Here is a 26295-nt window from a genome sequence, read left to right on the forward strand (position 1 = left end):
TCAATCCTCTAAGTTTACCTTAAAATGGTTCCAGCCTGGAACTTCCAGGGATACGACGCGTGAACGTGTAACCTTCTTGGAGGTGCCACGGCAGGTTCTAATATCTGCAACTCAAATTTAGTAACCTGGCCTTGATAAAATACCATTACTGTAGCAAATGTCTCAAGAGGTATGTATGCATCATGACAGCTTTACATTATAAGGCCGAACCCGGCTCTCCCTTTTTCATTAAATGAATTTTTTTCTGTCAGTACGGCACTTATAAAATAAATCTCCGTAGCAAATTTAAAATACTTTCAGAGATTTTCTATCCTTCCAGAGATATGTATTAAGAAATTTTTAGTATGTATGGGAGGCGACATGCCCCCTTTTTAATAACTCACATTTTTTCCATGACCAATTGATACATTTTGTATACACAACTCCATACCAAGTTGCAGTATTCCAACTCCACAACACTTCGAGGGATGGAAGTGCCCCGCCCCTTTTTCTTATAACCCTAATCTTCTTCCATGAATTTAGAATTGATTTTACATACCCACCATGAACACCTCTAGAGATATACAGTATAAAACAGGGAGGTACAATTCCCCCTCTCCCCCCCTTTTCGAATAACGCAAATTTTTCTCCATGAGTATGGAATTAATTTTATATACACATCTCGGTGCCAAGTTCCAGTCCTCTGCAATAAATACCTCCAGAGATATGCAGCATAGAAAAATCAATTTGCATGGGAGTTGCCACACCACCTTTTCCAATAATTCTCATTTTTCTCCATGAGCATGGTATTAGTTTCACATACTTACATATATATGTATTTCCATACCAAGCTTGACTACTTTACCCCAAATATTTGAAGAGATATGCAATATGAAACTTTCAGTCAGTATGCGAGGTGCTATGCCTCTTTTCCAAAAACATCCATTTTTCTCCGTGAGTATGAACACGATTTCACACAGCGTTCGCAAAATTTTAATCTGATTAACGATTAAAATTAATTAGTCGTAATCAACTGTAAGATTAATGATTAAATTTTTTTAATCGCTAATCGCTGGCCGCGATTACGATTAATTAATTTTAATCATTAATCGTTAATCCAATTAAAAATAAAATCTGATTGTCTTGTTTGTCCGAATTTGAAACCAAATACCAGTTATAGTAATTATTTTGTGTTTTACGCTTATAAAAAAGCACATAATATTAAAAAATTTATAATTATTGTTATTAGTAATACATAAACTGGGAACTTTTACAAACCTAGTTTGTAAAACGTTTGTTGGTATAGATCTTAATGAAAATGCATACCAAATTGCTCAGATTGATGAGGAAACCCGACTTAGCCATACCGGATTAACTTGTTTTGTGTGCACAGGAAAATTCCAGCATAAATTAATTAATCACCAAACCTACTTGATCAAATTAAGAGTTAATGATTAAAAAATAAATTTTTTTAATCGCGGTTACGATTAACTGTTTAGTCAGATTAAAATTAATAATGATTAACTGTAATCAGATTGAATTTAATCGAATTAATTAATTGATTAAAAAATCAATCGATTGATGCCAACATTAATTTCACATACATATCTTTATACCAAGTTCCAGTTCTCTCCCACAAATACTTCCCGAGATATGTATGTAATATGAAAATTCCAATTTGTATGGGAGGGGCCTTGAGTTTTCGGAATTACTTTCAGTCTAAGAACATCCTTGCGAAATTCGTAGTAAGTGTACCAAATTTCGTTCTGATTGGGAAACCGGTTAAAGAAGTAGCCTATTTTTCAATCCAGGTCATAAACCATCTGTGAGCAAAATTTCATTTTCAAACAGGTGACAATTCTTAAAAAAGTAGCCTATTTTCCAACCTAGGTCATAAGCTATCTGTGTGCAAACTTTCATTCAAATCAGTTCAGTCGTTTGCGCGTATTAATCTAATTAAACTTTTCTAATAGGTGGCAACTCCTAAAATAGTAGCCTATTTTCCAACGTAGGTCATAAGCTATCTCTGTGCTAAATTTCATGCAAATCTGTGCAGTCGTTTCCGCGTATTAATTTAAATAAACTTTTTTGACAGGTGGCAACTCTTCCAAAAAATTAGCATATTTTCCACTGTAGGTCATAAGCTATCTGCTTGCAAAATTTCATGCAAATCCGTTCGGACGTTTCCGCGTATTAATTTAATTAAACTTTTTTAGCAGGTGGCAACTCTTAAAAAAAGTATCCCATTTTCCAACCTAGCTCATAAGCTATCTGTGCGAAAACTTCCATGCAAATCAGTTCACTAATTTCCTCGTATTAATTTAATTGAACATTTCTAGCAGATAGCAACTCTAAAAAAAAAGTAGATTATTTTCCAACCTAGGCCGTAAGCTATCCGTGTGCTGAATTTCATGCACATCCGTTCAGTCGTTTCCGCGTATGAATTAAATTAAACTTTTTTAACAGGTGGCAACTCTTAAGAAAAGTGGCCTATTTTCCAATCTAGGTCATAAGCTATCTGTGTGCAAATTTTCATGCAAATCCGTTCAGTCGTTCCCGCATATTAAATAAAGCACACTTTTGAATAGGTGGCAACTCTCAAAAAAAAAAATACCTATTAACCAATCTGGCTCATAAGCTATCCGCGTACAAAATTTCATGCAAATCCGTTCAGTCGTTTCGGCGTGATGGTTTCTCAAACATCCAAACATACAAACTTTCACAATTGTAATATTAGTAAGAAGTAAGATTATAAAATCACCCAGTGGGAAAAGTAGTAATGCATTTCATGCGTGATAAGTAATGTAATGTATTTCTTATGAGTTCTAGATTCTATTACTGTTTAATATGTAATCAGCATTCTAATGTATCCAAAAACCCGCAAAAAATTCATATTAAATCAAATTCATTCCTGCATTACTGCATTGTGCAAATTTTTAGATGAAATTAAGCGGGGATTACTGTTTAGGCAATTAACTGCGCGTTAAGCCTTCAAGCTCCTACAGCATAAATTCAGTTATCTGTCTTTCGGTACCACTGCATTTTTTGTGTATGGCAACTCTAATTTTACAGCAGTGTGGCCCAAGAAAATAATGTTACGATTATCCTCGAAACCTTGAGGGATTTCCCAAATATACTCGGACTCGTATCGCTGGATTGTTAAATAAATGCTAACGATGACCAAATTGTAGTACAATTAACTTTATTGTACAACAAACAATTTACAATACTTGCTAATACAGTAAAAACACTTTACAATACTTGTTAAAGCAATAACAACGCTTTACTATTTGTTAACACAATTAAACTTATAGCTTGCTTATTCGCAACTCACTTCTCCGCTCACTTTACTTGTAGCTTGCTGACTTGTAACTAACTCACTTCGCTGTGGCGGTGCCCTCTCGTTGTTCGCTTCGCGTTGCCGCAGTATTCGTCACACTGCCCTCCACCTAAGTCTGATCGTCCCGATCAGACACACTTGCTGTTCCAAACGCTGCAAGCCTTTCCAAGTGGACCACCTTCATCTTGTTTCTTGGTCTCCCAACGGTCTGGATTCGATACACGACGTCATCCCGCCGTTTGACGACCTTATACGGACCTTCCCAGTTGCATTGTAGTTTTGGGGACAAACCTTTCTTCCGTTGTGGATTGTACAGCAACACTAAGTCTCCCTCTTGGAAACCCTCGGGGTTCATTGCCTTATCATACCTGGCCTTCATCTTGTCACTCATAATTTGAGTTCGCTGTCTCACAAGAGCATGTATTTCTCTTAACTCCTCTTCCAGGATGTTGGACGTCTCTTTCCCAATTCTCCTTGCATCGCCAGTTACTCCAAACATCCATCAGGAACAGGGGTATGCGGACATCCCAATCTTTCTGAGATTTGTCCACGACCTTCCGCAAATGCTCTTCCAGGGTTCGGTTGAACCGCTCCACCATGCCATATGATTGGGGATAAAGAGCCGTTGTTCGAGTTTTCCGGATACCCAGTATCTGGCACATCACTTGGAACACCGCCGATTCAAAATTTCTTCCCTGGTCAGAGTGCAGCTCTATAGGTACACCGTATCTCGCAACCCCATTGTAGGTGTATACCTCCGCTACTGCTTTAGCTTCCTGGTTTGGAATCGGGTATACCTCCGGCCATTTGCTAAAGTAGTCCATAACCACAAGGACGTATTTGTTTCCCTGTGCGCTCATAGGAAATGGACCGGCTACATCCATGGCAATCCACTCGAAAGGTGCACCTGAGCTATATTGCTTCATCTGGCCATAACTTCTGGATTTCGGCCCTTTAGCTGCAATACACTCCGCGCAGTTAGCAATCCACTCTGCGACCGATTGCCGACAACCAACCCAATAGAACCTCTGCTTAACCTTCTTCAGGGTCTTCATGGTTCCCAGGTGCCCTCCACTAGGACCATTGTGGAATTCCTTGAGTACATCCGGAATTCTTACCCTTGGAACTACTATCAGATTGCGGGAGCACTGGCCATCTTCGCTTTCCCATACCCTATGCAAACAGCCAGATATTAATTTTAAACTGTTCTATTGTGCCCAGTACGCCTTTGCGATCGGGTTTTCCACCGCCATTTGCTCCTTAGTTGGCCTTCTGTCCACCTCCAGTCCAGGCATCAAAAACTCCAGATCTGGATCTTCCTGCTGACACTTTCGTAGCTGTTCTTCCTTCCACTCTTCCGCTGGTGTTATTGTCGTTAGACGGACGTCTATAATGTCCTCTTTTCCCTCAGCTTTTGAGCAGTGTTTACATTCCAGGCTACATGGTCGGCGGGACATGGCATCAGCATTACCGTGGACACTTCCCTTGCGGTGCTCAATAGCGAAGTCATGCCAATCCAGTCTGCAGTCTCTCAATCCACCGAGCTAGCTGTCCTGGATTCTTAAAGTGTAGTAGCCACTTCAGCGCTGCATGGCCCGTTCGAACTCGGAAACGTTGCCCATAGAGATACTTGTGGAAATGTTTGACGCAGTACACCAACGCTAGTAGTTCTCTCCGAGTTACGCAGTAGTTCCTCTCTGGTTTTCCAATCGACCGGCTATAGTAGGCAACTACCTTCTCCTGCCCATCAATTACCTGCGACAGTACGCCTCCTATGGCATAACCACTAGCATCCGTATCCAAAATAAACGTTGCACCTGGAACGGGAACGCTAGCATAGGTGCAGTACATAGTCGTTCTTTCAGAGCCTGGAAAGCCTCCTCCTGCTCCTTGTTCCACTCGAAGGCTCTATTTTTCCTAGTGAGCTCGTGGAGGCTATTAGCAACGCTGGCGAAATTCGGAACGAATCGGCGGTAGTAGGTGCATAGCCCAAAAAAACTTCGTAGTTCGTGCAGGTTCCTAGGTCTTGGCCAATCCTTTACTGCTTCTATCTTTTCCTTCGCAGTACAGATGCCCTCCGTTGTCACCTTGTGCCCTAAGTAGTTCACCTCCTTCCTGAACAGCGAGAACGTTTTAGGACTTAGCTTCAGACCAGCGCCAGCTATCCTCTGAAAAACTTCTTCCAAATTGTTCAGATGGTCCTCAAAGCTTTTACCCAATACGATAATGTCGTCTAGATACACCAAACATGTTTTTCAATGCAGTCCTTTGAGCACATGGTCCATAAGTCGTTCAAAAGTGGCAGGAGCGTTGCATAATCCAAAGGGCATCACCGTGAATTCCGACAGACCGTCTCCAACGCTGAAAGCTGTATTCTCCTTGTCCTCGTCACTTACCTCCACTTGCCAATAACCGCTCTTAAGGTCGAGTGTTGAGAACCACTTTGTTCCAGTCAACGAGTACAGAGTGTCATCGATCCTGGGAAGAGGATAGCTGTCCTTTTTCGTCACATCGTTTAGTTTCCGGTAGTCTACGCAGAACCGCATTTGACCATGCTTCTTCTTCACAAGTACTACCGGCGAACTCCATGGACTCGCTGATGGTTCAATCACACCACTCTCGCTCATTTCTTTTATTATTTGGCTAACAGTTTCACCTTTGGCAAGTGGAACACTCCGAGGAGCTTGGCGGATTGGCCTTGCATCGCCAGTATCAATGCGATGTTTCACAACGTTAGTCCTGCCTGGTTTGTCGCCATCCTTGTCGAATATGTTGGAGTATCTTCGGAGAAGTTCCTTAGCCTTGTGCTGGTATTTTTCTTCCAACCCTTCCGTCCATGCATTGATGTCTTCCGCAATGTCATTCTCGCCAATGGAATCGCTTCCAGGTAACTTTTCGCAGTTGAAGATTGCCTCTACCTCTCGACATTGCCCCAGTACAGTCCCTCTTCGGAGTTTGACTGGTGATTTGAACTCATTGAGCACTCGAACTGGGATGCGTCCATCCTTTTGCGTCTTAACCAGGGTTTTCCAATAAGTACGTCCGGTGTAGAGTTTTGTGTTGCTTCAACAACCCACAATTTGTTTGTCCCACAATCTCCATCAATCTTTGCCCACACAACTGCTTCTGACTTCGGTGGAATCTGCTCGCTTTCCTCTAGGATCACTCACTTGCTGCTGTACGGAGCAAGCCGAAGGGGCACTTCCATGTTGTTATACATCATAATCCTCTTCTTCATGTTGATCTGCATGCCTTGATCAAGCAAGAAGTCTAATCCAATGATGACTTCATCCATAATCGCCGCGACTATGAACTTGTGTATCACCGTCACATTCCCTATTGCGACTGTGCATGTTACCTCTCCTACAACTTGGGTGTCCTCACCAGTTGCTGTCCTCAACCTTGCTCCAGGTAATGGCCTTACCTCTTTAGTGACCAAATCAGATCGAATGATGGAATGTGATGCGCCCGTATCCACAGTTAGTACTCGCTCATGTCCGTCCACATATCCACCAACAGTAACGTTGCTCGCTTTTCTGCCAAATCGCGAGACGGAGATTATGGGCAGTGTTGCCAACAATTGATTTTCAAAAGGCACCAAAAACTGGGAAAAAAGGCGTTTTACCAATTTAAAAGCACCAAATTTTGTTTAATCAAAGTATGCTTTTTTCATAACAGTTTGTATTCAACCAAAGCAAAAAATTAACAATATTTACAAAAATACATACATAAATCAATACACAAAACGTTTTCGCTCATAACGATTGAATAGCCTCTACACATGCTAGGATGACTCATGCTTACGACGTAATACCGAAGTACTATTAAAACTACTATATCTCGCGAAAAAAATGAGCAAAAAATTTTATGTTTTCATTATGTAACCTCAAATATCGCTAAAACCCGTGTTATTGGCAATCTGGGGGTAGGATATCTAAAAATTCTTGTACTATTTAGAGCAATTGTGCAGCCAGATTTGGATTCAGCACCAAGAAACGATGTGTTTTACTCAGGTGGTAAAAAAAATCAAAATTTGTACAAACAATTAGAAAAGAAAACAATTCTTAACTTACCTGCGTACTAGCATTTCCAAAGCGCCTACAATTCGACAAGGTGGGTTTGCAACTTCAGCGTTTTATCAATCATGGTTGTATTTTAGTGCATTTAAATTTGTATATCCTTGTAAATTTCGCATCTTCATGAGACACCGCAGCTTATAATATTTCAAATTATTTCAGGTTTTAACTATCTCGGAGTAATATTAGTTCAAAAAAGCACTAAAAAAGGCACTAGGCACTAAGTATTTTTTTTTTTGCGTTTTAATTTTCAAAAAGCACTAAATCTAGTGCTTAAAGCACCAAGTTTGCAACTGTGATTATGGGGCATTCAATTGCGGGAGCCAGCGCGCGCCCCTTGCTGCTGGCTCGTTTTAGTTTAACGACTGATTGGAGTTGGATTCGTCTCCTTCAGCCCTGCGTTTGCGTCCTGCTGAATTGTTGAGCGCACTGGAACTTGGGCTGCAATCGCGGGCGAAGTGGCCTGGCTTTCCACATTTAAAACATTTGCCAGAGCCATGCTTTTTCTCGCTCAGCAGTTGGATAATCTTCTTCAGCATTTCATTTGTCTCGTCCGGTGTTTCCACTTCCACGCGATGTGCTTTGTAGGCTGGTCAACTTAGGAGCGCCGCCGTTTCACGCGTCTGAGCATACGAGACAGTTTCAGCAAATGTTGGCTTTGGATTCGCGTACGTCTCTCGCTTGGTATACACGTCCCGCATTCCGTTGATGAACCTCTGGATTTTCAGTCTTTCGAGGTGCTCACCAGATGCATCCCCAATTGCCAAATGAGCCAACCTTTCAACCTCGGAGGCGAATTCCTGTAGAGTCTCGTTGGATTTCTGGCAGCGATTCTCCAGCTCCATCTGGTAGATCTGACGCCTGTGCCTACCATAGCGTCTTTCCACGGCCCCCATCAATGGATCATAATTGTTCCTTTCACAGTCGGGAATAGTCTGCAAGATTTACATTTCAAAGCTCCCTCAACCACCAGAGGGAGTCGCGATTGTCTCTTATGCCGACGATTGCTCGATCATGGCGACTGGGAATGGGACCTGTGTTCGAAAGTAAACGGGTATCTCTCCGAACTTTCTCGCTTCTTCACTGCAAAGTGTCTAGCCCTCCCCCCTACGAAATCCTCTGCGACCCTGTTCCCAACCTGGACGAAGGAGGTCACACCAATTCCGACGGTGAATAACCCCAAAATACTCGGAGTAACATTCGACAGCCTGCTCTCCTTCTCTGCGCACGCAACCGCTACTGTCAATAAAGTACAGAGCCGCAACAAGGTCCTCAAGTCGCTAGCCGGCAGTACTTGGGGCAAAGACAAAGAAACATTGCTGGCAACATACAAGTCAATAGGCCAGCCGGTTTTGAACTACGCAGCGCCAGTGTGGTCGCCGGGGACTAGTAGGACGCAGCGGACGAAGATACAGACTGCACAGAACACCGCACTTACGACAGCGACAGGATGCCTCCTGATATCGCCCAACACCAACACGGCGAAGCGCAAATGCTCCCCGTAAAGGAGCACAACATAATGCTCTGCAAGCAGTTCCTGATCGGGAGCCACAGAAGTGGCCACCCAAACAGCCAGCTGCTTGCAGAGGAGCCCTCGCCTAGGGACGTCAGAAGGCATCTATATGAACTGACGGACGAAGTCCAGAGGTTCATCAAGCAACCTCTGGACCCGACAGCTTACCGACTGGCCCTGAACGGCATTCACAGGGAGTCAGTCTCGAGTTATGCAGACTCTAGACCTGTGAATGCCTTTCTAGGCATACCGCCCCCGGACACAGACGTGACGGAGCTTCATCTGCCTCGGGAGACAAGAACGACACTAGCGCAACTTCGCTCCGGCTACTGCAGCAGGTTAAACTCCTACCTGAGTAGATTGAATGAGGATGTGCCAAATGAGTGTCCGGCATGCGGAGAGACCCCACATGACTCGAAACATCTCTTCGCATGCCCGGAAAACCCGACAACCCTAATGGCCTTGTCCTTGTGGACCAACCCCACAGAAGCTGCACGCTTCCTGGGGCTGCCGTTAGTGGAACTTGACGACAAGGACTGAGATACCAACCGTCCTGGGCGGGGTTGTTGTAGCCGCTACAACAACAACAACAACCTTCTGACTCGCCCATCTTAGCCTCGACTTTGTCCTGTCTCTCTTCGATTTTTTCCTGTATTTGTACAATCTTTGCATCCTGTGCTTCCAATTGGGATGACATCTGTGCTGATACCGCTGCTGATATACGTGTCTCCAGCGCTTGTATCTGCGATGAAACATCTGACGACTGTGTTTGCATCTGAGATGACAGCTGTGATGACATCTCTGACATGCGTGTATCCTGTGCTTGCATCATCTGTGACATGGCAGCCAATAACGTGTTCATGTCCATAACTGTTGATGACGAAGGAGCCTTTTGCTGTTCTTCAACCTTCCCGGATGTCTGTTGCACATCCTTCGACGAACATGCAGCCTCATCCTTCTGTTCGTCCTTTGCGGATGTATCGTCGGCACAATAAGTTTGCTGTGAGAGTCGCCAAACTCACTCTCTCCGAGTTTGCTGCAAGGACAATTGCACGCAGTTTGCCAAATAAAATTTCTGCATAACACCGACCTTACAAATATAAAAATGTAAAAGATCAAGGGCTTATATTCAATAATACCCTCTATCTGCAATCTGCACAAAAACTACTTTGTGATTTTAGAACCCATCTGGGACTTATTACCTGTCATCACTGATGTTAAATCTGATTTGCAATTTAATAGTGTAAATTCTTCTGTCCAGCGTTATACAAGGTCAGCATTAATATCACCGCGGACGCGGGCCGCCGCGAAGCTACGCAAATTTAATGTTTGAAGAGCAATAATATCAATGGATTTTATTTTGCTTTTGAAAAGGTAATAATGTCAATTTACTTTATTTAGCACCAGTATGCCTAAACTAGGGATGTTAGTTGTTAATTTTAATGAAAGGCACCTACCCTTTTGGCTGCATCAGTTTTCTTCAGCAATTCACTTCAAAGCAGTATTGCCACTTTGTGAGTAATTCCTCAAAACGTGAAGAATTTCGGGTGCTCTTGAGTCTTTTTTGAGGAATTTTCCCTCGATATATTTGCAGATAACAAATGCAACCATGTTTTTCACAACAGATTTGTTGAATCGCTCTGCAAATGTTTGAACAAAAAGCTTTCCGAAGTTTTATAAAGAGCGAAATACACTGCAAACAGCTTGTCAAACATTCTTCAAACCTACTTTTCCCATGTCGCCATACGCCATGCATACAGGTCTCGTTCAAGCAAAGACTTTTAAATTTCTTCCGGTTCACTATGTAAAAGGGTTTGGTTTTCTTCGATTTTTCTCTCTTGCGCCCTCATTCGGTAAAAATTACGTTGCGAATGAGACGATTTTACGTCAGCATGGCGGCCAGAAAATCAAAAAAATTTGATTTTTTCACATTTTCCTCAAACGGCTTGTCAAACCGTCAAACACCACCATACGCAACATAAATAGCTTTAAGGAAAGGGATATTTCGCTTGGTTTGTCAAGCCGCTTGTGTGGTGTTTTTCGCGCTTAAGCACATCTGCATTTGCTGCTAAATATTCAAAATGTTATCGATAATTTTTTTCATTCCATCGATATATTTTCAACTTATGTGTTTTGAACTTGCAAAATCTCGGTAACGAATGGAGAGAACACGCATTGTTCGATCATAAGGATTTTCATATTGATTCCTCATTAGATCCAGAAAATTATAAAAAAAAGGTTTTGAATTAAAGGATTCTTCAGGTTCATATAAGTTTCCCAATTTAAAAAAAAATATATCTGAATTGCTAATATAGGCCTTTTCTAACGCTCCAGTAGAATGTATATTTAGTAGTTTAAAAATGTGTAGGACTGACTTGAGGACCAGATTGAGCACTGATATAGTTGCAGCAATATTATATACAAACCAAGGCTTAAAAAACAATGCTGGTACTTTGTTTGAAGCGCAAGTACAAATGTACCAATTGAATTGGAGAATGTAATTAATTTTTATACTAAGTACCTGTAAATAATATGCAGTACACAATACTCATATCTGTAATAAGAAAATTTTGAGTAATTTGTTCGGATTTTGAGCATTTTTCATTTGTTTTTGAGGAATTTCGTATTTTTTTGGTGGCAACACTGCTGAAAAAAAACGTAAAAATCAAATTCACTTGTTAACTTGAAATTAATTTTTCACTTATTTTCGAACTGTGGATCCCCAAGCAGCAAAATATTCGCAAAAACGGACTATATCGTATAAAAAACTGATTTTCATCCGTTTTCCGATTCCATTTTCGGTCAGTTTTCGGATGCGTTCTTCCACTAAAATGTACATTCGAGAAATATGGAAAATCTAGAAAATTACCGAACATGGTTGTGAAACTGATACGTTTTCGGTTGTTTTTCTGAAATTTTTCTAATCAAATTTTCCGTTAAAATCGATTTCTTCTGAACTATACAGTGCATTTTCATAGTTACTGAAAACCGAACAAAAACTTATTTTAAAATATGGATTATTTAAATTTTTATAAATACTTTGTTTTTAAATAGTTAACATGAATAAGTATTTTCAGAAAACAAAAATTTCGATCGGTTTTGTACGAAAAATTTACCAAAGCAGCCCAGTCAGCAAAACTTACGTTTCTCTGCTGGCTGAATCACTTTTAATTTTCCCTGTGACAGGTATATATGTATGTAACATCTTCTCTCTAGTGAGGTCATGTTCTCTTCAAATTCATTGAGTTGTCGAATGACATTTTTATGTTTAGTCATTAATAGGAGTAGTTCAAGATGCTATCTTAATGAAAGTTAAATAAAACTATCAAATTTTTAAACGGCTGTCCCTTATAATGTACTACAAATCCCAACCTACAGAAAGCACAGATGTTGTTTTGTCAAAAGTCCACAGATATGCATGTATGGCATATATGCTTTTAAACCTACCTGTATGAATCGGCCGCAACCCGCACAATCTTCAAGGTTTCGAGGCAGATTTTGTGTTTCAGTTGTGGACTCCGGGCTACTTGGGGGGCCATATGGCTCCGTTTTAAAGGATATTCCCGAGGTAGTCTCCTCATTCACTTCCAAACAGTCAGGACGAGCTCGACTAATTGCATATTTCAGTCCAGTTTCGTTGAATACTGCACGGTCTGCGGTCTCATAGCTACAAATAAAAATTGAATAATGAATATTTTTAAGTTAAGATTAGCTTAGGTATGAAGGTTCGAACAATATGAGTATGAGTGAAATAAGTATATCCATCTCTGTGTGAACGCACCTTTTGAACGGCTCACTAAACGTAGAGCCGAAAGGCTTTGTACTGTGATCGCAAAGGTCTGGACAGGAAGAGCATGACCGATAAAGTAACCTATTGTTATTTACACCTGCAGCACTGCCGCAATGAGTGCTCCCTTGATGTGCTACAGGTGGAGTTGGACTTTTTTCCCTTGCACCTGGCCCAAGAAATCTTGCGCTCTGCTGCTGCAAGTGCAAAATATAAGTACAAAAGTTTAGAATTATATTAAAATATGGATGTTTTATTTTTTTAAGAAAGTCGATTCGGCTTTTGAAGGCACGTTCTGTAAATCGCACGATTTGAAATCGGTACGATTTGCTAAATATTGATCGTTATTTCTGATGAAAAGATTGAAGATTGTATATAGAAACTATAGCAGAAACATCAGCGATGTTATATCAGTCGTTTTAATCCAAATTTAGAGTTTTCTGATTAAAAATCTATAAAAATATTTACAAAATCATACCGATATCAAATCGTACGAATTTCAGAGCATGCCTGAATATTTCATTTAGGAAAACGTACAAAAGATACATTAAAAGAATATATGAACTTGTTTTAGGTTTATTGACGAGACGACGGCTTAGAAAAACTCGGTTGCAATGCTGTAGGTGTCTAGTAAAATACTGGTTTTGTGCCCTAATCATACATTTTTAGTACAGTACTCAATAATCTGAAACAGTGTTGGGAAATGAAATTGTTTCTTCAGTACGAAATCTATATAAAAACTGTACCTATCGACTGTAAATTGTATCCACTTTTTAATTTTGCTAAGATATTTTATTAGTACATGCCCACATACATAAATTCCCTTGAAGGCCAATGATTTGATGGTATTCATGGGAAAGATTATGTCCGTACATTTACATATTTTACACTTTTAACATAAATGTGTATGTACATATTTACAGGTACACTTCTTAACAAAAAGCATTTTTAGGTTATTGTCAATGGATAAAAGAGGCCTTTGAATTCGGTACTTATTCGGTTTATAAAAATACAGATTATACTTTAACAAAAACCGTATAAATCCAAGGTAGAGTCATTGTGCAACATTAAGAAAACAACAAACTTTCGTAAAAATTTCCAGCTTTTTAATTAGATTTCCTAGACATACTTTCAGTACGCAGTTTCGTACCCCATTATATTTTAATGTAACAAAGTGCAAGTTAAAAGTAGCTGCGTCGTACCGCATACTATATGATATGGGAGAAAATGACTGACATCGTCAATAAAAAAAAATCCAAAAAACAACGGTAAGTACCAGGCACTTTAAATTGCACTTTATTATACAAAACTGCAAAATATAAAAAAAAAATTAAATAAAAAACTCAACATTTTTACGAAAGTTTGTAGATTTTTTGTTTTTATTAAGGAATAAACTTTACTTTTATCAACAAATATGTAATTAAAATTATAAAATAAATGGTTAAACCTTGTCAATATGTGAGTGTGGTAAAAATGTAATATTTAAGAAAATCTTTTACCTTAATTAACGAAGGCATTCTATATGAAGCTGATTTATACATTTTCTTTTAATAAGATCAGAGAAGAGATGTTGGCAGAGTAATGGTGCATTTACATGGTATGAATCTGTTCATAAGCCGTATGAATTTTCCTATAAAAGAAGCACCAACTCTATGAAGAAATGAATGAGAGCGATATATATTTAACAATTTTGACTTGTATACTAGACAATATTTTTTTTGTAAACAACAAATAAAAAAATTTTATTTTGTGCTAGCTTCGAAACTAGAAGCTTATTTTTTTGTTAAATGTGCTTTAAAAAGGACCTACTGCCAATAAAGCCTTGTGGATTGCTATTTTTCCATATTTGTAATGCTTCCATTTAAACATCTTTGTGGAATAACAGTTTTTTGTTCAGAATTGCTTGTTTACGAAACGTTTGGCATAAGTTGAAATCATAGGGTTGCCGTTTTCTTCCGTTTCTCAGTGGATTTTATACTTAAAAAGGCACCAAAATATGTATGCAATACTTCTACATATCTTCGTTTAAAGCACAAAACCGCGCATCAAGGAAATGCAAAACCTCGTATGGGAGGTTGCCTAAATTTTAAAAACGGTTCTCTCTTTTAAACTAAATAATCTTCTCTCCTTATGCCTAAGTCGATATTTTATTATAAATGGCTAAGGGCTTGATGTCAGGAGCTTCCGATGACCAAATATATTTTTTGGCACAAATTTCAGCTCCGAGGTTTTGCAGCACCACGATACGCGCTTTAAAGCCTTGTGGATTGCAATTTTTCCATATTCGTATTGCTTCCATTCAAACATCTTTGTGGAAAAACAGTTTTTTGTTCAGAATTGCTTGTTTACGAAACATTTGGCATAAGTTGAAATCATAGGGATTTTCTTCCGTTCCTCAATGGATTTTATACTTAAAAAGGCACCAAAATATGTATGCAATACTTCTACATATCGTCGTTTTAAGTACAGTAAAGTTACACAATATGTTAGTGTTTGGAATAGCTTCTCCTCCGATATGTGGCGTGCGTGATTTTGTCACACAAAGTAAAGGACAGTTTTACGCCGACTCCGAACGGCAATTTTGTTTTTATGAGAAGCTGTTTCCATGACAGAATACACTCGGAGGTTTACTCCTACCAACAGAGGGGCAACCACTATTAGAAAAACTGGGCTTGAACTCAGGCTCTGCGTAATGCTCTACAGCAGCCGCCACTACTTTTACATATATTGCTGGTATATTCAAAATACTATCCCGAACTTCGGAGTGTATATATGTAATATAAAAAAGAATGAGAGGTACTATAAGAAAATGTACCCAAAATTCTGGAGCAAATGAAAAAATGCTCATTGAAAATAGTTCACATGTATAAATTAAAAGATATAACTTAATAGGTTACAGCGCTAAACAAAAGGAAAAGTTAGAAAAAATAGCAATGCGGTTTGAAGGAAACATGAAGCCTTAAAATGCTTGTTTGTTTCGTTAATACTCGGAACTTTGTAAGATATGGCACTCTATTATTTGCAGTAGTTTGCAAATATTCACTAATGGTTCTAAAATCGCAAACATTTTCGTGGGATGTTTTTGTTTGATTTCGAATTGAAAATACATTACGATCATATTGTACCGAAATAAGTGCGGTATCTCTGCATTTTTGTAAAAGCCAGAAAGAAGCATAAACTGTATGAAAAAATGAAAGGGAGAAGTATACATGCCTTCTATAATTTTGACTTATATGTATATTTGGCAAGTCTTTGTGTAAACAACAAAAAATACAAATTTTCATTTCTTTGCCAGCTTGGAAAATATAGGCTTATTTTTACTTAAACGTGATATAAAGCTCATTAAAATGTTCTGTAATGTCTTGTTGTAAGTTTGTTATGATAGTTCTTCGTATTTTTATTGTCCACTAAACGTGAGTGGCTTCAATTTAAAAAGTTCTAGTACAAAGAATTTCTTTGTTTTAAATTTGTTTGTTTATTGTTTTTAATTTGTAAAATTCATACTTTTGACATGTATGTGAATGGCGAAGTTGCTGCTTTCCTCCTTTTCGGTGGGTTTTTATATTAAAAAGGCATCAAAATGGGAAAAACCCCTCTTGGTATCTCTGCATCTGTTAAACTTTTTATGGGAAGATGTATGAAAATTCAACTTGCTATAATTTCATATGCTTAACAGTATCACAACAGTATGTTTACAGTATCTCCCCATAACTTTTCATATGAAAAAATTTATTATATGCATCCCACTCGATATCATTGAATTCCTCATTAGAACATGTAGTCCCTCTATTTTAACGTATCATCAGTTCATATGGCTTCATACCATGTAAATGCGCCATAAGACGTGTTTTAGTGGTGCTCTTACGTTTTTGTGTTTTCCCGCGTAAATAATTTAAAACCTTCCTCAATCTACTGATCTGCGCACAGGTAGCTGTAAGTTTTTCGTGAGACTGCGAACACCTTTACTCAACTGATCTTGTATATTCCTGCTTAATAAGTAAACAAACAAATAACAAGCAAACAAGCATGTCAATAACACGCAAAAACTCAGCAAGAAATACGAATGGGTTTCACTATTATATCGTAGGATATCACTCAGATAATCTGGGAGTCTACCTTGTTTTATGTTAAACACAAATTTCATAGCGTGATAGAAAATTTGCTATTTCACGCTCAGCCAGTTTAATTCTGCGATCATTTCCTGTATGGGTGTGTCGTACCGCTTGTTCAAGATAAATCGCATAGCCCTATTTTGAATTTTTTGAAGCTTATCTATTTGTGTGTCGCTTGCTATAAAAAAGATTGTTGAACAGTATATGAAATGTGGTTCAACTATAGATCTGTAGACCAGAGTCTTATACCTCCTTCCTAAGTACTTACATGATATTTTCATGAGACCAATTTTTTTACAAATTTTTGCTACTGTGTAGTCAATATGTTCCTCAAATTTTAACTTATCATCGATATATATACCGAGATATTTAACGATTCTCACTTTCTCAATTACTTCATCTTTAATTTTTCAACTGTAATTATCGGAGCTAACGTTAGCTTAAAGCACCAACTTGGCAACTATGCATGTGGCTGCAGTTGAGAGCACATGTACTAAAGTTCTCAATCTTCGCAATGAACTGGCTGCAGTTCAGACTCAGCTTAGCGCTCTCAAAAGCAGCGCAGCCTCCACTGACTTATTAGTCAACGGGATTCCTCAGGCAGCCGGTGAGTATTTACCTGAACTTTTTGCAAAGATTTGCGGTGCAACTCAGCATAAACCCCCACCTGTGCGAGATGCTTTTCGACTAAAAAGCGTAAAAAGTAATGGGCAAAAGATCAGAGACAACTGTCCCATTGTTGTAAAGTTGTTCTCTTCACACGATCGAAATTAGCTCATGAAATCTATTGCGGCCTTCTGCAGATCCAAAAAGAGATCGCTTGCGCTCTCTGATGTTGAGTTGCCGGGCTATGGGCCAATATTTGTACATGAGAGCCTGCAGAAAAAATTGCGATATGTGATGTCGTATGCTTCAGAGCTCAGGCGGAAGAAACAACTGGCGTCAGTGTTCTCTATACGAGGGAAAATTTTTGTGAGACTAAAACCAAATGAAGAGCTCATACTGGTGAGCAGCAGAGCCGAGATTAACGCTCTTTTCAACAATACGCGGAAGTAAAAATGTATGTATATTGACTGTTCACCGAAAATGTGTACTTTCTATTTTACTTAGCCTAGAAGTTAAGTTATATTTATGTTCTTCTCTCCTTCTCGCTGTACTAAATTCTATTTGTTTAATATTTCCTTATTTTTTGTTTCTATATGTAAACCTTCATTCTTCTCATTTAATTCTGTTCCCATATTTACCCACGTTTATAGCAATCGTTAACATTTGTGCGTTAAAGTTCTTCCTTGTGTTATATGCCTTTGGTGGTTGCTTTTGTCCATCTCAGTGTTATGGACTTAACCCCCTACAGGAAATCCGCTTCCTGCATTGACGAAAGCCACAAGATTTTAATTGATATTTTGTGTAAGCATTATAATGGCCTTAAAGTGGTGCACTTCAATGCAAGAAGCCTTAACGGTGACAAACTTGATTGTATTAGGGATATTTTTGGGAAATCTGACGTTGATGTTATTTGCGTCTCGGAAACGTGGTTTAATCCTGACATCTCCGACTTTTACTACTGCATTCCAAACTTTAATCTTATCAAAGCCGATTGAACACAAAGGAAAGGAGGAGGTGTTGCAATCTACTGCAGGTCTACCCTAAAATTTTGCGTTTTAGCAGAATCAAACAACTGTGATACGGAATTTATTATTGCCGAAATTTCTGACCGTGTGACTAAAATATTAGTGTCCTGTGTGTATAACCTCCATAGATGTTACTTGTTAGATTCGTTTTTTTCTGAGCTATCTGTGTTTTTAATAGAGTATGAACGTGTATGTGGTGATTTCAATGTTAATCTGTTGTTAAACGACTCATATGCCAATAAGCTACTTGACCACGTGGCCGCAGCAGGCCTAGTCAACAAACTAGTACCAACAAGATATGCACAAAATTCGAATCCAAGTTTGTTACACCTTGTTGTCACGTCTAGTCTTGACCATGTCATTAAATTTGATCAAATAAGTTTTATATCTGATCATGATCCAATATTTTGTTATTTAATGTGTCGTTTAATTGTCCTGCTAATCTTGTTAGTTTTATGTATCGTGATTTGAAGTCTGTAAATGTTAATAATCGGTCTGCTAATCTGTCAAATGTTAACTGGGACGAATGTTGGTTTGTTGAGACGGTAGATGCGAAACTTTACTTAAATACCTTGACTAAATTATTTGATGTCCATGTCCCTCTACGTACTGTTCGGGCTATGGAAAGCTCTTGTCCGTGGTACAGAAGCAAAGTCAGAACAGCTATATTAACTCGTAACAGGTTATATGTACTCAAAATGGAAACGAACCAAGACTGACTTTGCTTGGTCACAATACAAAATTGCTCGGAACAATGCTACTACAGTTATAAGACATGCTAAGCGGTTATATTGTAGCTCCAAGTTGAATCCTTCACTGCCTTCCAAAGATCTATGGCGCAATTTAAAACATCATAATGTGCATGGAAAACTTAAGACTGAGTGTAATATCGATCCAAACGTACTTAATGCCTATTTTAGTAGTGCTAGTAAAAGCTGTGATAGTCCTGTAGTTAATAATTTAAATAGCCATTTTACACTAAAGAAAACGTTTCAATTTAACGGAGTGACTGAATTTGAAGTTATGAAATCCATTATGAGCATCAAATCTAATGCTGTTGGCGAGGATGGGATATCCCTGCAGTTTGTCAAACTTGTGCTGCCATTTATTCTAGGAACTCTCACACATATCGTTAATCACTGCTTTACAACTTCGTGTTTTCCAACGGAATGGAAAAAAAGCGGTTATTATTCCTGTCGTCAAAAAGAATATTGCCACAAAACCCAGTGATTATAGGGCAATAATCATTTTATCAGTATTTTCGAAAGTGTGCGAGTCTATGATGGCAGCGCAAATTTCCTACTTTGTCCAAGGAAACAACCTTTTATCCCCATTGCAATCAGGATTTAAACCCAAGCATAGCTGTTCTACGGCTATGATAAAAATACTTGACGACATAAGAATACAGTTTGACAACGGTGACTTAACTCTTCTTTGCCTCCTTGGTTTTTCTAAGGCATTTGACTTAGTAAATCACGACCTATGTACTTTGAGCAAAGCTCAAATATTACTTTGGTTTTCTGAAAGCTCTGTTAAACTTATGACTAGCTACCTTGTGGGAAGAGCCCAAAAAGTGAAGTGTCAGTGAAGTGTGGTTTAGTCTTTTTGTTAATGATGTATTTTATGTGTGTCAGTATGTCCATATCCATGCTTATGCTGACGACATTCAATTGTATTTGTCTAGCCGTGCTGGTCTTGTTGAGGATATGTGTTGTAAAACAAGTAATTTTTAGCAAAAATATATATATCTCATGATCCGCTGATCGGATCTTAACCAGATTAGTATGGGACCACCTCTGCACCTTTCCGATGCAAAAAGAATTATCGAAATCGGTTGACGTGGTCCATAGTTATGCGGTAACAAACATAAAAAAAAAAAAAAATTCCGACGAACTGATAACCTCCTCCTTTTTTGGAAGTCGGTTAATAAATAGTGACTTGTCTGCAATTTCGAAATGGGCGCGTGATAATTTTCTTTGCTTAATTGCTGCAAAATCATATCTGTTACCTGTTAGTAATTGTGAAGTATATATAGAAGATATTCCAAAACTTTTTGTTGGTAATAGTGTCCTTGAATTAACTAACAAAATTCGAAATTTAGGCTTCGTCGTTAATTCTAAGTTGAGCTTTTCTGACCATATAAATAAAGCTGTGAGTAATGTGTATTCTGTTTTACGTAGATTGAGAATTCCAGCGTCATTTACGCCTTTGGAGACTCGAAGAAAGCTAGCTATTCAACTCATTGTACCACACATAACATACTCTGAGCTTGTATATAGCAAGCTTGATTCCATTTCGCATCACAAAATTGATGTTGCGTTTAATAATGTTACGAGTTATGTTTTTGGCCTCAAAAATATTACCATATCTCCTTCTGAAGAAACAAAATTCTTGGATGCAGCATCTTTGAATATCTCGCAGCAAGAAACTGTGTATATATGTACAAATTTATTGAATTCGAAACACCGAAATACCTTTACAAAAAGTTAAAATTAACTAAAGCCCTGTTCGCGTACGCACTATCCAGTAAATCCAGTACTAATTTTACTGGTTTTTCACTGGATGTCGTTTTCGTACGCAGAAACTTGCAAAGAAACTAGCAAAAGAGGGAAAATTGAGAGAGCAAAAATGACAGCTAAACTTGCAAGTTTTACTGGATTTTTACTGGATAAATTTTTACTAGCAACTATTTGCTAGTAAGAAAAACAGCTGATGGCATGATGCTTATTGTAAATCACATTAAGAAAATAATTGTTTGTGGTGCTTTTAGAGTTGCAATTGACAAAATAAACCTATTTAAATATATGGAAAACACTAGTTTTCTAAGAAAATTGCATCGGAAAATAACAAATTAATCAGCTGTTCATAAAACTAGCAACTTCTTGCTGGTTTTGCGTTTTCGTACTTTCTTGCATATTTCACTCATTGGGAGTAAATATTGGCTTACTCTCCGAAATTTGGTTACTGGCAAGTTACTGGATATTTTTTGCTGGAGTCTTGCAGACACACAAATCTTATCCCTAAATATTCCTATTTGTCTTCTCCAGGCTGTTTTTTGTCAATGCGGTGAGGCTTTGGAATTCTGTTCCTGATAGTGTTAGATCTGCGATGGATAGGGGCATCTACGGGAGGATAATACATGAATACTTTCCCTGTAGGGAAAACACGAACTAGTGAACCAGATTTCTAGTTCAGTACTAGTTCTTTTTTGCCAAAAACGAACCAGTCCGATAGTAACTAGTTCCGCACCAGTCCAAAAGCAGTGAAATGTGGTACTTTCACTAAACTATTCTATTTTAAATTTTAAAAGCAGGGAAGGTAATCATTATGAGTAAAATAATTTAAATCAGCATTTAACCATTATTTTATGAATTATTATTGAGTTTTATTTTTTCGCTCAAACGGAAATAATTATTATTTGATTTTTATTTTTGCGATTACAAATAATGATTATTTTATGATTTTTATTTTTTCGCGCAGAGATTATCATTAATTTTCAGTTTTATTTCTCCACTTAAAAATAATGATAATTTATAAAATTGAAAAGGCCATACAGACGCAACCTACTGAAATTTTTACCTGAAAAGTTTGGGTCTTATTCCTTTTATAAGGGTGCGGCTACCTCTCAAAAGGATACGTCGGTTATCACGCTGGTACAGTTTTTGAGTTGCTTAATAATCATTATACTTAGTGATTCCATAAACAAAGGCCAAGATCCTGAAGGACAATTGAGAAAGGCAATGCAGTCGCAGAAAAAGAGGCATTTAAAAAAAAAGTGTCAAAATAATTACCACTTTCTCATTAAATTTATTTAAAAATGCAAACCACCAGAGCTACCTTTTTTTTTAAGAAAAGACAAATTAAGTTTTTTTATGCAATCCACCACAGCTACCTTAATACAGTCAGTCAATAAAGTTTAGGTACAACGAATTTTTTACAATACGGGCAACTATTTTTTTAATATTTTAGTTTTCGGTAATTTTTTGTAAAAATATGGTCAATTCTACAACAAAATCCCCAAAAATCAGAGCAAAATTTAAGAAAATTCTGCAAAATTTCATTAAAATAATTCACTTTCTATTTACGCTCACTAGAAAAAGTTTATTAGCCCATTAAATTTTAGTATAATGAAGTGCAAGGACTTACCAAACAACAAAAAAAAAAATTGCGAAATATCAATGGTAAGTCCTAGCTACCTCAAACTTGCACTTTGTTATACTAAAATTGAATGGGGTAATAACTAAGTACTTAACTTTTTTCTAAAGAGTGTAAATTGCAATACTTGGATGGAAATTTGCAGTTTTCTTTAATTTTGCATAAGGTTTGGAACTCTGATTTTTGGGGTTTTTGGTGTAGAATTAACCATATTTTTATAAAAAATTAGGGAAAAATAAAATATTGAAAAAATAGTTGCCCGTATTGTAAAAACTCCACTGTACCTAAACTTTATTGACTGACTGTATATCTTATTTAAGTTAAGTACGATAAAAACTTTCGAAGTACTTCATATACATATAAGCTTAAAAAGAACTGAATTTACTTAAAAATCAATATGCTTAAATTTAGACAAGTAAGACAAAGTGAAATAATATTTTTACTTTTAAGCAGAACGCACTTTTGTTTTTTACTTACTACTTAAGTTTAATACTACTACTACTACTAATGTGGTTTATAAATTGTCCTTCCTTCAACCGATCGTATTTAATATAGAAGGGAAATGTTTCGACAAGCCTGATTAGAAATGTAGATCTAAGGTGACGAATTTATAATAGGTTGGGAACTATAAAAAATGGATGCAGATCGAACTTGATCTCATCTGTCGAATTAGGAACTGGTTTGGAACTAAAGAAAAGGGGATGGAGAACGAACTAGATCTCACCTGTCGAATTTGGAACTGGTTCGGAACTATAGAAATAGGGATGCAAAACGAACTAGATCTTATCTGACGAATTTAGAACTGGTTCGGAACTAGAGCCAAAGGGATGCAACGGGGGACAATTGACACTTCCTAGGACATCGCAATGTTAAATTCGCCAGTCGCTAGCATGCAAAAGAGAATTAACGCGTACTAGTCATGGTTCCAAACGCACTAGAACCGAACCAGTTCCGCACTAGTTCGTTTCCCTACAGGGTTAGTTCTATGAGATAAATGTCATTGCATCCCAGCTTTTCTCTCCTCTCTCCTTATTTCTTTCTTTCTCTTTTTTACTTAAGTGTTAAGTTTCTTTATAGGAGTGATAATTACTATTATTTGATGCTAGGTTTTAATATTAAATTGAAAAATAATTTTTTGTACTTAAATTTAAATTTATTTTTATCTCTTATTTGTTTTATGTTAGGGTTAAGATTCTAATATTGTAAATTAAAGCGCGCTGATGTATTATAAAAGACTGAATGGTCTTAAAAATACAATCCAAATTTCTTAGTTAAATAAATAAATAAATTTAATATCGAAAGTATTCTTTCAAAATTTGCCAAGGAATGTAAAGCTGATAGCTGTCTCTAAAAACTAACTGGATACTCATACATATATACACATATGCTATGTTATAATGGTCCCTTGCAGATATTTTTTAAAACTTACAAAGGCAAAACGAAAAGGCGAAAACAATAAGAGAATAAAAAAATCCCTGGTTGAATTTTCAGATCTATATATTTTTAGAATTCATAACAAAATTGTACTAAAACGTACTGCGTAGTAGGAAGGTATATGGCTCATTCCACGGTAATCGATACCGAATGAAACGAAAATAAACTAAAGAATATGACTGTATTATTTCTAGTAAGAGTAAATAAATCTAACTTTCAAGGCTGAAAGCCAAAATTCTGAAATTTATCTCAAAATCAGATATTTTTTTACTTTAGGTTGTACCATTTACAAACCCCTATGAGAGGTTAATTTTTTTCAAAATTTACAAGACTGATTTTCGTAGTCTATTACCTTTTTTGCATTGTTTAAACCGTCAGTGGAGAGAAAAATTCGTTAGCATTCTAACGGCGTAATTTTCAAATTTTTTCGGGCAAGTACTAAATATTTTATTATATATTGAAGCAAAGCATATTTTAATGTCACGCCCGTCACAAGATACACAAAATAGTTATTTTTGAAGGAAAACACATCTTGGACAGTGTAAAAAAGCTGACGAAAGTAACGATATGACACAGGGAAATATGTGCAAATTGCTTTTAAGTATTTATATGCTTTTATTTTGGAAAAAAGAAGCGATTATGTTGGTCACGCCCGTCACATGTCACACCCGTCACAATTTAAAGTTTGACAAACTTCAATAAATTCGGCCAGGGACTGCTACCGTTACTTATCAGCTAATCTGAAATGTTTCATATATCTGTTTGTGATCAGCGATGATAAAGCTAATCATAAAGATATGTTGCTTGAGCGATGGGAAAACTTAAGCTATGCTGTCACGGATAAAAAGATATCATTACTTCGCTTGTCAGGGCAAAAAAAAGTATCTGAAACGGGTTTTTTCAGGTAACGACCTCGGTTTGACAGGAAAAGGCGAGATTCTTTATACTATGTATAGAGGTACATACATACCCTGTAGGGAAACGAGCTAGTGCGGAACTGGTTCGGTTCTAGTGCGTTTGGAACCATGACTAGTACGCGTTAATTCTCTTTTGCATGCTAGCGACTGGCGAATTTAACATTGCGATGTCCTAGGAAGTGTCAATTGTCCCCCGTTGCGTCCCTTTGGCTCTAGTTCCGAACCAGTTCCAAATTCGACAGATGAGATCTAGTTCGTTCTGCATCCCCTTTTCTTTAGTTCCAAACCAGTTCCTAATTCGACAGATGAGATCTAGTTCGATCTGCATCCATTTTTTATAGTTCCCAGCCTATTATAAATTCGTCACCTTAGATCTACATTTCTAATCAGGCTTGTCGAAACATTTCCCTTCTATATTAAATACGATCGGTTGAAGGAAGGACAATACAGTAGTAGTAGTATTAAACTTAAGTAGTAAGTAAAAAACAAAAGTGCGTTCTGCTTAAAAGTAAAAATATTAGTTCACTTTGTCTTACTTGTCTAAATTTAAGCATATTGTAATACCTTTCATGAGTATGAATTGGTATTATAACTTTGGTCCGATGTTTGTAAGTACCAGAATAAGAAGAGCTAGACCCATCAAAATGTATACTTAAATGATCAGGACGTCGAGCTGAGTCGATTTAGCCATGTCCGTCTGTCTGTCTGTCTGTCTGTCTGTCTGTCTGTCCGTCTGTTTGTATGCAATGTAGTCTCTCAGTTTTCGAGACATCCGGATGAAATTTGGTAGGTGGGTGTATTTTTATAATTTATTAATCATTTGTCGGAACCGGAAGAATCGGACTACTATATATATATATATATAAGATATAGCTCCAATACAAATGATTGTTCAGATATGAGATTTTTCGTTATAACTTCTACATTTATGCAGCTAGGAACATGATATTTTCCAATACTTCCACCCATTATCAATAGAAAATTTAGATTGAAAATTACAAAGATCGGGTCACTATAACCTATAGCTCCCATACAACTGATTGTTCAGATATAAGATTTTTCGTTATAACTCCTCCATTTAAGTAGCTAGAAACATGAAATTTTGCACTGTTGTCACTAATTATCAAAACAATACTTTCAGTGAAAATGGCGAAGATCGGGTCGCTATAATCTATAGCCTCCATACAACTGATTGTTCAGATATGAGATTTTTTGCCATAACTTCTCCATTTATGCAGCTAGGAACATGAAATTTTGCAACATTCCACCCCATTATCATAAAAATAGTTACAGTGAAAATGGCGAAAATACTTACAAAGATCGGGTCACTTTTACATATAGCTCCCATACA

General features: G+C 37.5%; 1 protein-coding gene across 8 annotated transcripts in view; it reads right to left on the reverse strand.

Moving 5' to 3' along the window:
* LOC118744129 (protein apterous) overlaps window positions 1-26295 on the reverse strand; it is a 434606-nt gene that overhangs the window by 259236 nt on the left and 149075 nt on the right. For 7 of the 8 annotated variants that reach the window (XM_036476876.1, XM_036476873.1, XM_036476874.1 and 4 more), the window contains exons 3-4: window positions 12690-12892; window positions 12356-12575 (exon numbers count right to left, since the gene is read on the reverse strand). In XM_036476876.1, the coding sequence (XP_036332769.1) occupies window positions 12356-12575; window positions 12690-12892 (423 nt within the window). Of the gene's footprint in view, window positions 1-12355; window positions 12576-12689; window positions 12893-26295 lie in introns of those variants that run through there. The other variant, XM_036476877.1, reaches the window with a different exon arrangement.

Source organism: Rhagoletis pomonella, unplaced genomic scaffold, assembly GCF_013731165.1.
Source record: "Rhagoletis pomonella isolate Grant_MI unplaced genomic scaffold, Rhpom_1.0 Rhpom_scaffold_00008, whole genome shotgun sequence".
NCBI lineage: Eukaryota > Metazoa > Arthropoda > Insecta > Diptera > Tephritidae > Rhagoletis > Rhagoletis pomonella.